At 47.2% G+C, this 12812-nt stretch overlaps 2 protein-coding genes across 4 annotated transcripts in view; one reads left to right on the top strand and one right to left on the bottom strand.

The window, feature by feature from the left end:
* The window catches only part of LOC149364063 (anoctamin-7-like), a 90397-nt gene that overhangs the window by 4910 nt on the left and 72675 nt on the right, over positions 1-12812 (top strand). The window lies entirely within an intron of this gene.
* LOC149364064 (uncharacterized) lies at positions 1223-11798 on the bottom strand. The gene is made up of 4 exons (XM_089574061.1): positions 11460-11798; positions 9346-9568; positions 5527-5885; positions 1223-1389 (listed from the first exon to the last, which is right to left on the bottom strand). Exons 1-4 carry the CDS (start codon positions 11781-11783, stop codon positions 1288-1290), a joined length of 1008 nt encoding a protein of 335 aa, XP_089430187.1. The 5' UTR covers positions 11784-11798; the 3' UTR covers positions 1223-1287.

Raw genomic sequence — 12812 nt, 5'->3', positions numbered from 1 at the left:
CAAGCCAGGAAGGTCGGCTATCAGCCGCGCGCAGCGAAGTGCGGAAAGCTCGTTTCCTTTTCCTGCGGACGGCTATTTCACCGCTGTTCTCATAGCCGGCGCATAGCTCGCGAAACGGAGTTGCCGAGTGGGAGGAGGGCAGGCAGACACACAAAAGAAAGACGCGTCGATATCGCCGACACCAACGACCACGACCGACAGCGCAGCGGCGTCGTGATTGCGCTAGGAGGGCAATTGGAGGATGGCGGAGGCACTGAAAGAAAAAAAGAAAAAGAAGATCGGTTTCGTTCTCATCTTCGCTTCGAAGAAAAGGAAAGAAATTGCATCGTGCAATACTGACCTTAGCTGCGAAACGCGCGGAAAGGGCAGACGTGAAATGGCGCACTTATCGCTTCTCCAATAGGCCCTTTAGGGCTGGTGTCATTTTTCACAACGCCATCGTCTTTCTCGTTGCCGCTGTTGTATCTCATATATCTGTCATCATAAAAATCTATGCAATTTATGCGTTGCAGAAAAAGACAGACTCCTCCAGTTCTGGCGCAAATAGTTCTTTTCTAGACTCTCATACATGCTAGGCAAATGTTTTTCACTGGTGTTCAGATAGTTTTCTGTTTCTAGTTTCAAGCAAGCCACATTTAAACATCAATACAATCACTGTACTGCAGAGGGCGCAGCCTGAATCTACGAAAGAAAAATGCTGAAGGCTGTGTTACGCAGAGAACAGCCCGTAAACACGGCCGAGACAGGAGAGACAGGCGCTAGCTGTCTATGTGCCCAGCTTAATTCCTTATTTAATTTCTCGTACCAGTCTCCACACCCGAGCTCTGGCTGTTATGGACTCATTGATAAGCCTATTGCGTGTGCATCACCGCTTGTGTGTAGTTTTGTCTCTCGCGTGTTTAGGTCCGTTTCTTAACTGTTCGACAATCTCAAGATACGTATGCAAGCTTGCCTGACTGACTGCCTTACTCCTAAAGGCTGGTAGCATCGCGGAATGGTTCGCGGGTCATGGCACGCCCTGTTGTCGAAACTTTGGATAAGAAAACTGACGCTCTCCTCTCAGACCTTTTCACTTTTTTTGTGTGTACGGCGATTATGACAGTCCAGTGTACGGCATCCAGGTCGTCGGAAATTACCGACAGCAAGTATATATATCATCGAGGCATTTGTCCCAAGAGCGCAGTTTATTGACTACGCCTCTAGAACGCCTCACGATGGCCAGACAAGAAAAAAAAAAGGCTGGAGTAGTGCCAGCACCACCCAGAGGATGTCTCGCTGCTGGTCTTCTCAGGCCACCATGGTCTCCCGACGCCGAAACATGCGCGCCATGGCCGGGTCAGCGAAGATCCTTCCAGCCGGGAAACGTCGTTTGGGAGGGAACTGGGACACCTGGTCGAGCCGAAGGCGCACAGTGTATAGCATGCGAGAAACTCACACGTAGCCAACCTCTGCGTAAACTTGTTATCAAAACACTCTAAGGCAGATTCGATTCTGACCATTATTATGTTCTAGTTTTGCTGCGAATGATATCAGGTATGCGGTCTAAAAGAGCTTTTGTGTCCATTCTCTTCGCAATAGGTGCAAGTTAATGAACCCCGCGTGGTCAGGGTTCGCCGAGTCTTCCACTATGACGACTCTTTCTCCTTCCTTCCTTTCAATTTCTTTTTAAGCCTTCTGTCACGGTGTTGTGCAGGTATCTACGGAGGGAGAGACGGTTACTGCGCTTTGCCTTTCATCGCAGAACATTTGCACTTGCCTTTTGCTAGAATTTATAAAAAAATATTAACACCTCCTCTTTAGCGCTAGGAAGACGACTGACACGGATGCAATTACTGAGATGACTTAGACTTGGCTTCAGTATAGAATCACTTCTTAATGAAGTACCGTTAGGTTAAATTATAGCTCGTCTTATTCTATACACCTCATTCCATATGTAACCTGCCTGATCTCAAACCGGATCTAGTTATGTTTAAATCCTTAAGTTAAAGATGCCGGCTAATATTCACAAGGAAGTTAAATTAATTGCAGCCATAAAAGCCATAAAAGCTGTAAAAGCCAGCCGCATGCCGGGAACAATTTCCTTCCAATAGGTTCAGTGCTAAAATGAGCACAAAGACTAGAGCGCCGGTTCGAGCTGCCATTACTGCTCTACGAAAGACGAATGGATTAATTTCTTTAATTAAAAGCAAGAACTACGAAACAACCAGGGCTTCGTTATTGGCCACCTGTGCTTAGGGCAACAAAGTTGGAAACTGCGCGTGCGTTGCTACATTAGCCAAGTCCTCTAGCTTAATGCATTACAGAGCCAGTATAGGTTTACTATTTTTACGGCGCGAACATAATACGTTTTTCCGCAGCTAACAAGCAACATTTCACCGGAATATATGCGTCATTATTTTAAGCGCGTAAATGTTTCCGCAACTAGAACAAGCTCTCACCATAATATATGGGTGCAAGTATACATACTTCTAAGCGCGTAAAGCTAAATTAGCTAGAGCATCTCGACTGGTTTGTATTCGGTAATACCAATGTCTACAATTGTACACACGCACCCAGCTGGAAGATATACTGGTTCAATCAAGTATGACATTATCAGGCTTTAAAAAAATTTAATGAAACAATATACGCCCGCCCCGTCTCGTTTGTGGTTTTTCCCTAGTTAGAAACTTTTTTCACTTAGCATTCAATCACCGAGTTTTTTTATGCACTAGAATTACTGCATGCACTGCAAAGCATGTCACTCAGAATAAAGCACCATTGAATCATTGCTTTTCGCTCATCGCATGCACCATTTTAAGCCAGTTTTTTTTTTTTTGTCAAAATAGTGCTTTGTCAGCCTTTTGCGTTACTGCGATTGGTTGTCTTCAGCAAACATATGGAGTTATGCTTGCTCGAATGGCGGGCAGACAAACTTCGCAATACTTTGGCGATTTAGTATTTATTTTTTGCTCAGTCCTCTTCATATTGCAAAGAAAGCATAAATCCTTTGGCATACCCCCTTTCTTACATAATGGTATGTCTTTTTTCCTCAGGTTAATCACATCATGCTCTTAGTTTTTATCTGCTTTGTCAAAAACTACGCTGCTAAGTGCGTTGACTTGTACCTTTAAAATCAATCTATTTTCCTCCCAATGCTTAGGTAAATAAACGCCTTGCATTGAATGCTAAACTGCACGAAGGTCTTTTTTTTTTTATTGATCTAAACGTCGTGGCAAAGTTTGCCGACGTGAAGACTTACAAAAATGTGTTTTCTGCAAACATTTGAAGTCCAATCTCGCAGTTCACCAAACCGTCTCGTTCGTGATGGCAACAAAACGGCTGGCGAATACATTCTTTCGGCAAACAACTCGCGCTCGCTGAAGCTTCGCGAAGCGCGCACTTTTCCGAACAAAGCATTTTGAACTTGCAGGTCGAATCCGCATAATTTTTTGCCGAGGCCTCGTTTAAACGTGTTGCGCGTACGGAGCAAAGCAAAAGGATACAAAAAAAAAGCATGCTCATGATCGGACGGTAGTTCTCTTCCATGAAGGAACATGGCGAGTCGTAAGCGCAAATAACGTTCGCGGGTTGCTAGTACATAAGAAAAATTAATTAGCAACAAGAGCTAAACGAGCAAAAATGAACACCACGCGGGGAAGAAAGGTGAACAGGGAAACCGAAACGAACAACCAAAGCGCTTTAAGTGAAACTTATAGAATCACTCAGGTATTTGAAAAAAAATAATCGCAGAGGGGGGGCACTGTTTTTAGAACAGTGCCCGTGGGCTCTTCTTCGGTGCGAAAATGCTGACAGAACAACATGACAGGATGGAGAACAACGGAAAAAGATGACCCTTGATGCGAAAATATGAAGACGCGTTGATGCGCGGGTGGACTGCGAGTAGACCTGCGTTCGCGGAACGGACGTGTCGCGCTTTCGCTTGAGCCTAACAGATATTAAATTGTGCCAACCCCATTAAGAAAATAAAACAAAAAACAGCGGGTGGAATCCATCGTTGCGTTGACTTAGAGCCCGACGCCAACAGAGCTACACTCCAAACAGCAAGGATTAAAAAGGGAGTAAGCTCTCCTCTAGACCACTCTTGTTTTAAAAGTGAGTGGTTTGGTTTGGTTTGGTTTGGTTTATGTGGGTTTAACGTCCCAAAAGCGACTGAGGCTATGAGGGACGCCGTAGTGAAGGGCTCCGGGCTAGGGGACAGCTCACTACCTATTGCTCCCTTAAAGGCGCATTCATTTTTTGTGTACACAGAGGCGCTGCAGCCTTGAACTCACTTTATAAACGATACATATTACAGTTGCATGGTATGTTGGTCGTTGCTGTGATCCACCTTAGAAAGCGGTGCGGCAGCACAGTTCACAAGTGGGAAATTCTCGTATAAGTTCACTGGGCACTCGGTGCTTTATGAAGACTGCCAATGAAAAATGCACGCTGATGGAGAGCATAGCCCAAAAGACAATGGGCCCTTACATTGCCACTTCGCTATTGCTGGAACTTCAGCGAGAGAAAGCCTGCAAAAAGCAATCTCAAGACAACAACAGTCAACATTCCGGACGTCGTTCGCCTTCAAGACGGCGCACACGACCTCGAAGCCAAAAGAAGTATCAACTGTAGTTCCCTTCCACGCCAAGATTTCGCCGCCATGGCGATGTAATCGACCTACTGAGCAACACCGAAACAACAACGAAAAACGACAGCTATGACCGGCCTCATCGAGGAATGTATGGGAACTAGAAAAATATGAACGCGCTCGCTGGGACAAAAGTAGGGTGAAGCGAAGCTCATCGCCAGCGTCCAGAGTGCGAGTCGTTTGCCTCGCCTTGAAGTTGAGACTCGTTGTGCCGCCGCCGCATTATCGTTTAGGGATTAGTGCAGCGCTATCAGCTGTTGGATCCCCGAAGTTTTCCAAAGCTGCTGCCGAGCATCTAAGTCTTAATTCACGCTAGAATATAGATGTTATAAGCCTAGAGCACAGGTCTACCTTTCCCGGTTTTATACACACAGTTTTCTACATTGTGAACACTGCTTTTTCTGAGCAAGTTCTGCAAATAGCAATTTCTTTCAGAAGAATTTAGCACTGCAAATACCACTGCAGGGGTGCTTCTTTGTTAGCTAGCAAAGCTAGTAAATAATATTTCACGATACAGTAAGCTAGGCAGCACGTCCTTGGACATAGTCATGCAGACAAGTTTTATCACCCGCATTATATTTCTTATTCGGACTTCAAGCGTCTTGTCCGTCCTCCAAACATTACGTGGCAGCATGATCCCTCTAGTACTCAATGACAAATCTTGTTACTTCAGTGTGAAAATTTCCAGCGCGATTTTGTACTTTTCTGCAGAAAATGAACAGGGGAGAGTGCAGGTTCCAGAATTAACAGGCTTTCTTGGGGCCTGCATACACAACGCGGAAAAAGGTTTTCTTTGAATGAAAATTAGTGACCCGGCGCACAGTCTCCAGATCAAGCAACACATGCTACTACGATGTTACTTCGAAGCGAACCGGACTAAGTCTGCAAGCAGCACCCACCTGCCCTCGTCGCTTCTTGCAGAGCACCGGCAGCAGCGCCCCCACGAGACACGAGACTCCGCACACTACGGCAAGCACGAGTATGAGCACGCCGTGTCGCAGGAAGAGCCCGTAGCAGGCGGCCGCCAGGCCAGAATCGGAGTACGAAGACGTCGGGTCTGTCGGTTTGTCGTTGCCCTCCGGGACCCCGGCCGTCGGCGTGGACTTGGGGTTCGGCTTTGCATTTTTATCGACCTTCGCCAGTTCATCCAGGGCGGCCATGGCAGCAGCAGCGGGGCCGGCGTCGTCTCGCATTTGCTGCTCAGCTGACTCAGCCGGCTTCCGTGCAGCCACTTTAAGCGACGACGAAGTATCAGGTGCTGCATGGGATCCACCAAAGTTTCGCGTTACTCCGAACAAGCTCCGTGCAATAACGACACGGAAGACTGTGAGCTTAGTACAGTAACGCAACGTGCCTTTTCAACAACTGTGGTTTGTGGAGGTTTAATGTCCCAAAGCGATTCAGGCTGTAAGGGACGCCGTAGTGAAGGGCTCCGGAAATTTCGACCACCTGGGGTTCTTTAACGTGCACTGACATCGCACAGTACACGGGCCCCTAGAATTTCGCCTCTATCGAAATGAGACCGCCGCGGCCGGGATCGACCCCGTCAGGGCTGTGGCATGTTGCATGTTGCGCGTCCGCGCCGAGGGTGGCGCCATGGGCGAAACGATTGCAGCGATCCTGGTATCGGCGGTAAACGCGGCTGCAGTTAAGCCTAATAAAAATGAAATTTTTCGACCACTATCAATAATAAAAACATGCTTATGAACTAAATTATAACCAGCCATAGGTATTGAAAATAAGATATCAAAGAAATTAGTTGCGAAGATGACGCCGCGGGTAACGCGGCAGCAGACGACAAGCAGACGACGCCCGGTCAGCCGCGCAAGCGAAAACGGCGACGTCGGCGACATTCGCACTGCAGCAGCGTCATTGGCGTCATGTCGAGTCACACAGTGAGCCTTTCTTGGAGTCTTAATACTAAGAACTAGCACTGCAGCATATTATGTTGTCCCTAGCCCAACGCACTGTGATTTCTTCTACGCAAGTCAAAGGTTGAAAATTTTCGCTGCCTTTCTCTGCGTGTGTTTATTCATAGCCACAGACTGATGCGTTTCAATACGTGTCAGATGTTTTGCTTCCCTGCTATGTATACCTAAATCTCTTACAAAGTCGTGTACCCACCAATATTCAGTCAAGTAGCATTTGATTATGTATACTGTACCTACCTTGATACCCTTTTTTTATCCCCTATAGGTATATTCTCTGTGCGCTCATGTCTTCTAGGTTTACATAATGGCGTTTTTTTATTTTGATTTTTACGATGCCTGTTCCTGATACTGCAATGTCACTGATGCCTAAAATCACTTTTTGAACATCGATTATCACTGCTGATGTTCTTTTAATAAATTGTTCTTTGTACAAAATCATTTACGCTTTTCGTTCTCGAGCGAGCGCAGCTGCTAAGCTGTCGCGCCGCTCGCCACCATGCACCATGCTACATCAACAGACACATCGGAATACAAAAGCGAGTGAGCAGATTCCGTAAGTACTTAGGAAATCAAGCGTGAATGCAGCGCGGGATCAGTTAATCACCAGTATTTACAAAGCATGGATCGAGCTAGCGGCCGCCAGCACCAGGAACGCGCGAGTACAGTGCACGGTAGCGCGAGCAACCGGCCACAACCAGCCGCCTAATCGCGCGCCGCCATATTGGATTTTTGATGCGTTTACCGCCTCTCCCAGGTGCCGCCACCATCGCCTTCGAAAAAAAAAAACGTCCCCATTGGCTCTATGAGAGTGTCACTCCCTTGACCCCGTGTCTAACCACTCCAGAATCGCAACTATAGAACGCTCCTCTCTTAGTGGTGGCGGTTCTTACGCTTCAGTGCTATATCCCGCTACACTATTAGCCGAAGGGAGTAAAAAAGGGATAAGCTGTCCTCTAGCGCACCCTCTTTTATAAAAATGAGTGCGCTAGAAGACAGCTTGCTCTTTTTTTACACCCATATAGGCATATTTGTGCTTAAAGTGTGTCACCGGTGACGTCATGACGGCGGACATTCCGACACGGTGGCGGTGTCATGCATCAGTATTTCTTGCCACGCTATTACGATGTATGGGATCTTCGTCGACGGGATCTGCCAGCCAGGCACTGGTTCAAACTATCGACCCAACGTTGTATGAGCGTACGGCGTATTTCGGGCTCACCCGAGAAAGTCGATGCGGGCTCAAGACATACGGGCTTCGCGATATTTGTGCAGGACAATCGAGACACGCTACGTTCCCTGGCCCTTTTGTGCCTCCTTGTCGCCGATCGACTGTGTCTCGGATTCCTTGCAGCACCGTTGGCTTCTGCTCAGTCTGCGTGCATATGCATTAAATGGTGTCCCCACTGAACTACTAGCAAATAAACAAAAACGAGTAAGATATGTTGCCCAAAATGTGAAACCGACCCATTGCTCTCGGCGACTGCTTTGTTCAGGTACGGGCATACTTTCTTGGCGTGAATTTTCGAGATAACCCATTAAGGAAAAAATATTTTTGACCACTCGAGACATGCGAATAGTATTTATTAAAAGGCTTCTCAGTGTCCACAAATAGCATTGATGCATGGGGCACAAAAATATACTCCGTTTAATAGCGGGTAGGGAGGAAAAGGGCCAATAGGAGTTAAATGACTTAGTATGATCATGGCAAAGTGAGAAGTCACCCCTGTTTACACAAACTGGCCACAGACAGTGCTGAGCTAATCTTATCCTCACAATTCCCATGAGTGATGGCGCGATGCCTAGTGCGTTGACAAAATGCTAGCCCTGGGACTGGAACTGCACACAGACCAGACGGCACTACAGTTGAGCAGGTTGATAAATTTAGCAGGTTTCTGAATACGGAAAGTTTACCAAAAGCTTTATCCCTCGTTTCTTAAAAGGAAGGTTAGAAAAGGTCACACGCATCTCTAACGTTCCTTCACACAGTGTACGGAGTTGTTTAATATCATTGCTTCCCGCTTCCTATCACGCTGTTTCATATTAATCGGCAGGAGCCGCATGAAAAAGAAAGCCCTGTTTGCGATGCGGCACTCATAAAAATCCCGCGCTGCTACCGCATTAATTATTCCCATGAGCTCGAATGCCAGAGGCATCTACCGCTTTTTTATTACACTGTTTCAGCACGTTCAGTTCTCGAACTGAACTTAATTGACTGCGCACTGGTAATCTTGTGGCCGTCCATAAATGTCTAGCAACATCGCTCCTCCTATAATTCAACAACGAGCGAAAAAATTGAATCTATAATAACTTATAAGTGGCACAGCGCCACCTGCAAACGGGCTTCACCAGAGTGGAGCTTATGGGGTGAAGACGTCCGCCTCTTCAATGCGCTGACGTCACACATTGTGCCGTAGTGAGGAGGGGAGATCGGCTTAGTAGATTGCCTTCACTCGTAGCTCATGTCGCCAGTAGCACGTAAACAGCTCAGCAACCTGTCAAAATAGTGAATCTAGGTATGTTATACTTGGTCAAAGCACGCCTGGAAACAGGCTTCACCACTGCGTTCTCATACGGTGAAGACATCTCCACAGGGCATTGATGACTCGGTGCGTTACCCCCTCCTCCCTCCACTGCACACTGCCCTTTTATAGACAAACCGGCCACGATGAAATCATCATGGGACATTAGCAAGTGCACAACATGGGACATTAACAAGTGCACAACAGTTCTGTTGGCGCATGCATGACGCTAACGTTGCCGACCGTGGCATGTAGTGCTAGTGCATACCAGCTGATTTAGGCGGCGTAGAGGGAGTCCTGCTGATGTTGCGTTCTGTGGATTTGTTGCCCCCGCTGATCGGTACCGCTTGCAGCACCGGCCCACCAGAGCCGTTCGTCCTGACCACCTCAAGGATGGCAACCTTGTGGTGGGGATGGCCATGCTCAGACGCAGTCGCGTTGAACCTCTTCCTGGGTGCGCTGGCCACCTCTCTGAGGACCGGCTGGACACGCTGCACAAAATGCGTAAAGGACCCTTCGTTATCGGGGGAAAAAAAACTGCATTTTTTCTGTTTCTGCAACTAAAAGCAAAGTGTGTAAAGATTGCATTGAACCCTAGTTGCACTCGCGAGTTGCCATTCCTAGATGTATTTCGCATTCCCAAACAGCTGAAACTAGTGAAAGTGCTGAAAGTGAAATTGGTTTGGTTTGGTTTATGGGATTTAACGTCCCAAAGCGACTAAGGCTATGAGAGACGCCGTAGTAGAGGGCTCCGGAAATTTCGACCACCTGGGGTTCTTTAACGTGCACTGACATCGCACAGTACACGGGCCTCAAGAATTTCTCCTCCAAAGAAATTCTAGCCGCCGCGGCCGGGATCGAACCCGCGTCTTTTGGGTCAGCAGCCGAGCACCATGTTGACGTTGAAGCTTCACCAGGGTGGAAATTTGGGTAAGTCGGTAATGATCCATAACATAAGAGCACCGCAAAACCAAGACGACGGAAGAAAGGGGAGAGAACACACACCCACAACACAGGCGCTAACTTCCGACTGGCGAAGAAAGCCAAAACCAACCAAATGAACGGAACCTGAGCAAAAGCAGCGCATGCGCTGACCTAAGAGAAAAAAAATAAATCGAAAAAAGATGCGATAAAAAATGCATGCGCTACTTTTGCTCAGGTTCCGTTCACTTGGTTGGTTTTGCCTTTCTTCGTCAGTCGGAAGTTAGCGCCTGTGTTGTGGGTGTGTGTTCTCTCCCCTTTCTTCCGTCGTCCTGCTCCCCTTTTGTCCGTCGTCCTGGTTTTGTGCTACTCTTATGTTATGGACGTTGAAGCATTTTAAACTGTGAAAAACACTGAACACATGACCGAAAGGATCCCTCACTTAATCGCGCTGACCATCCATCAATACTGCTTCAAGCTTGGTACTCCCTACAAAACCATCCAGTCATTAAAAGTTGACCTTGATGACGAAATAAAGCATAATCTCATCGTTAGCCCAAATTGCTTTCAAACTGCTGCACGATACAAATGGCAGCCATGACACTAAAAGACTGTTTTCACGGTCAGTTTTTGTAATGAGCAAGGAAATGTACGAGCGCGGCCTGTAACAAAAACGGAGAAAAGCTTTTCAAACGAGAACAAACATGCGAGTGGTAAACATTCCGTTGGAGTAACCTACCTTTCAGAGTTCTTCTGCGAAATGACAGTGCCTATGGTGCCGCAACAAGTTGCGTGCGTGCACATCTGTTCCAAAAATAGCCCGAAATAAATATTCCGGCTCGCTCTTAACGCCGCCTGGCGCACGCACACTCCGCATGCGTATCGATTTCTGCGCACTCCTGCTCTTTTTTTTTATGGGCGTTTTTCAGGCCCTCGTGAAAGAAGCCAGTGTTCTCCTGAATAGGGGTTCTCGTATTATTCGCCCACCCGCAGCTTTTGTGCTTCTCGCGTGTGGAAGAAAGAAAGTTGGCTCTGTCTATAACGTAACACGCGGTTTGCTCTCTGTGAATGGTGCGAAACCTGGCAACCTATTCTATGCCCAGAACCCAATCGAAAACTCTGATCGAACTCAGTCACTCCTTCCTGTCTTTCGCTTGCTCCTGCATTGCTGCGCTAAATTTGCTGGCGTGTCCCCGTTTTATTTTACTTTGTTACTCTCTCTCCCCCCGCCTCTCCCCTCTACTGTTTTTTGCTCTAACCTGCCGTTACAGTGTAAGTTATAAATAAGTAAATAAATAAATAAATAAACAAATAAATAAATAAATACATAAATAAATAATGATGAGCAAATAGTTCAGGGTATAGCTCCTTCGTGTATCACGTGGGATTTAGAGCTTGTATTTTGCGCAGAAAGTTAGCGATATAGGTGACTGTAACGCAGAGTCGCGTCTCTCTACTCACTACGGGCACGATGCGAGGAATGGGAAGCAAGGCGGGCAGGTCAGGTCCGTCCAACGGCTCCAGCTTGATGTCGATGGGAACTTCGGGAGGCGGCGGTGGTGGCCGTACTGATTTGTCCATGTGGTTCTTGTTGCCTGTAGCCTCCGGAGCTGCAGGTTTCACTTCAGCGGGTTTCACCTCAGCGGGTTTCACCTCAGCGGCATTCACCTCGGCGGGTTTGATCCCAGCGGCTATTTCTGGTACAGCGACCGGTACAGGCATCATGGGCTGTGGCATCAGCTCGTTGACAACGCGCTCCATCATGTCCACCATGTTCATCAGCATAGGGGGCGCCTCTGCGCATGCCAACCGCGCGCACGGCAACGCCGTTCGTTCGCTGTAGTAGTCTGCCGCGATTTTCAAGGCTATCGTGTTCGTTTCGGCTTAACGAGAACGACAGAATTTTTTCTTGGTGTGATGGTCGTTGACTCTCAATAAAAGTATTATCCATTTTTGATGACCTCAATGAGAAATTCTACAATTCTGAACTCTTTCTTGTATGTAGAGCAAAAAAAGTTGGCTGCAATTTTGTATAGCCCCATAATCGTTTTCCGTAACATATCCGACTGTTATACTACTGTTTGAACTGTAATCGCTGCATATAATAACCCTTGGCAATCCCTATCCACCCGAAAGACGCGGGTTCGATCCCGGCCGCGGCGGTTGAATTTCTTTGCAGGAGAAATTCTAGAGGCCCGTGTATTGTGCGATGTCAGTGCACGCTAAAGAACCCCAGGTGGTCGAAATTTCCGGAGCCCTCCACTACGGCGTCTCTGATAGCCTTAGCCGCTTTGGGACGTTAAACCCCAAAAAACCAAACCAAACCAATCCCTATCCCGAGTGACTGGGGTTTAGGACTAAAAACGTCTCTAGCACAGTGAAAAATGTGAGCTGAATAATATAAAAACCAATCTCCCTGTAATGTATTAATTCCGTTTCATTTCAGGTTTCAGAGTTAATCAAAAAATATCTGCAATGTGCGTTTGGTTCAGCGTTTGTGGTTAGGCCTGTAATGGTATGCTTAATCAAGTAAGTTTGTACTGGCAAACGTTTCTCGTCCCATAGCAACTAAGCCCTCTTGCTCGTTGCAACAGCAATAACGCAAGAAAACTCCCGAGGGAAATGAGACCAGCAGTTAAGCTTGAGAAAACAATCTCGCCGGCGTGAACAGGAATTTCCATCGAGCCGGATTCTGAAAAACCGTTAGCGTTCGGTCGATGAGAGCCGGCGCGCCGACGAAGGCCCTGCGAAGGCCTAGAGAAGCTAGGCTCTTTCCTTTAGCGAAATCCCGCGAGGCGGTTTTGTTTCACTCAT

This window comes from Amblyomma mixtum, chromosome 2 (assembly GCF_055824585.1).
Source record: "Amblyomma mixtum isolate Tamu chromosome 2, ASM5582458v1, whole genome shotgun sequence".
NCBI classification, from domain to species: domain Eukaryota; kingdom Metazoa; phylum Arthropoda; class Arachnida; order Ixodida; family Ixodidae; genus Amblyomma; species Amblyomma mixtum.
The sequence above is the reverse complement of the archived record's forward strand: the minus strand, read 5'-3'. Positions and strand labels throughout refer to the sequence as shown.

Coding starts and splice junctions, on each gene's coding strand:
- LOC149364064 (XM_089574061.1), bottom strand. CDS start 11,783: ATGCTGATGAACATGGTGGACATGATGGAGCGCGTTGTCAACGAGCTG. Junction 9,569..11,459: donor TTCCTCGCATCGTGCCCGTA/GTGAGTAGAGAG, acceptor CATTTTGTGCAG/CGTGTCCAGCCGGTCCTCAG. Junction 1,390..5,526: donor GCAAGAAGCGACGAGGGCAG/GTGGGTGCTGCT, acceptor CGGCTCGACCAG/GTGTCCCAGTTCCCTCCCAA.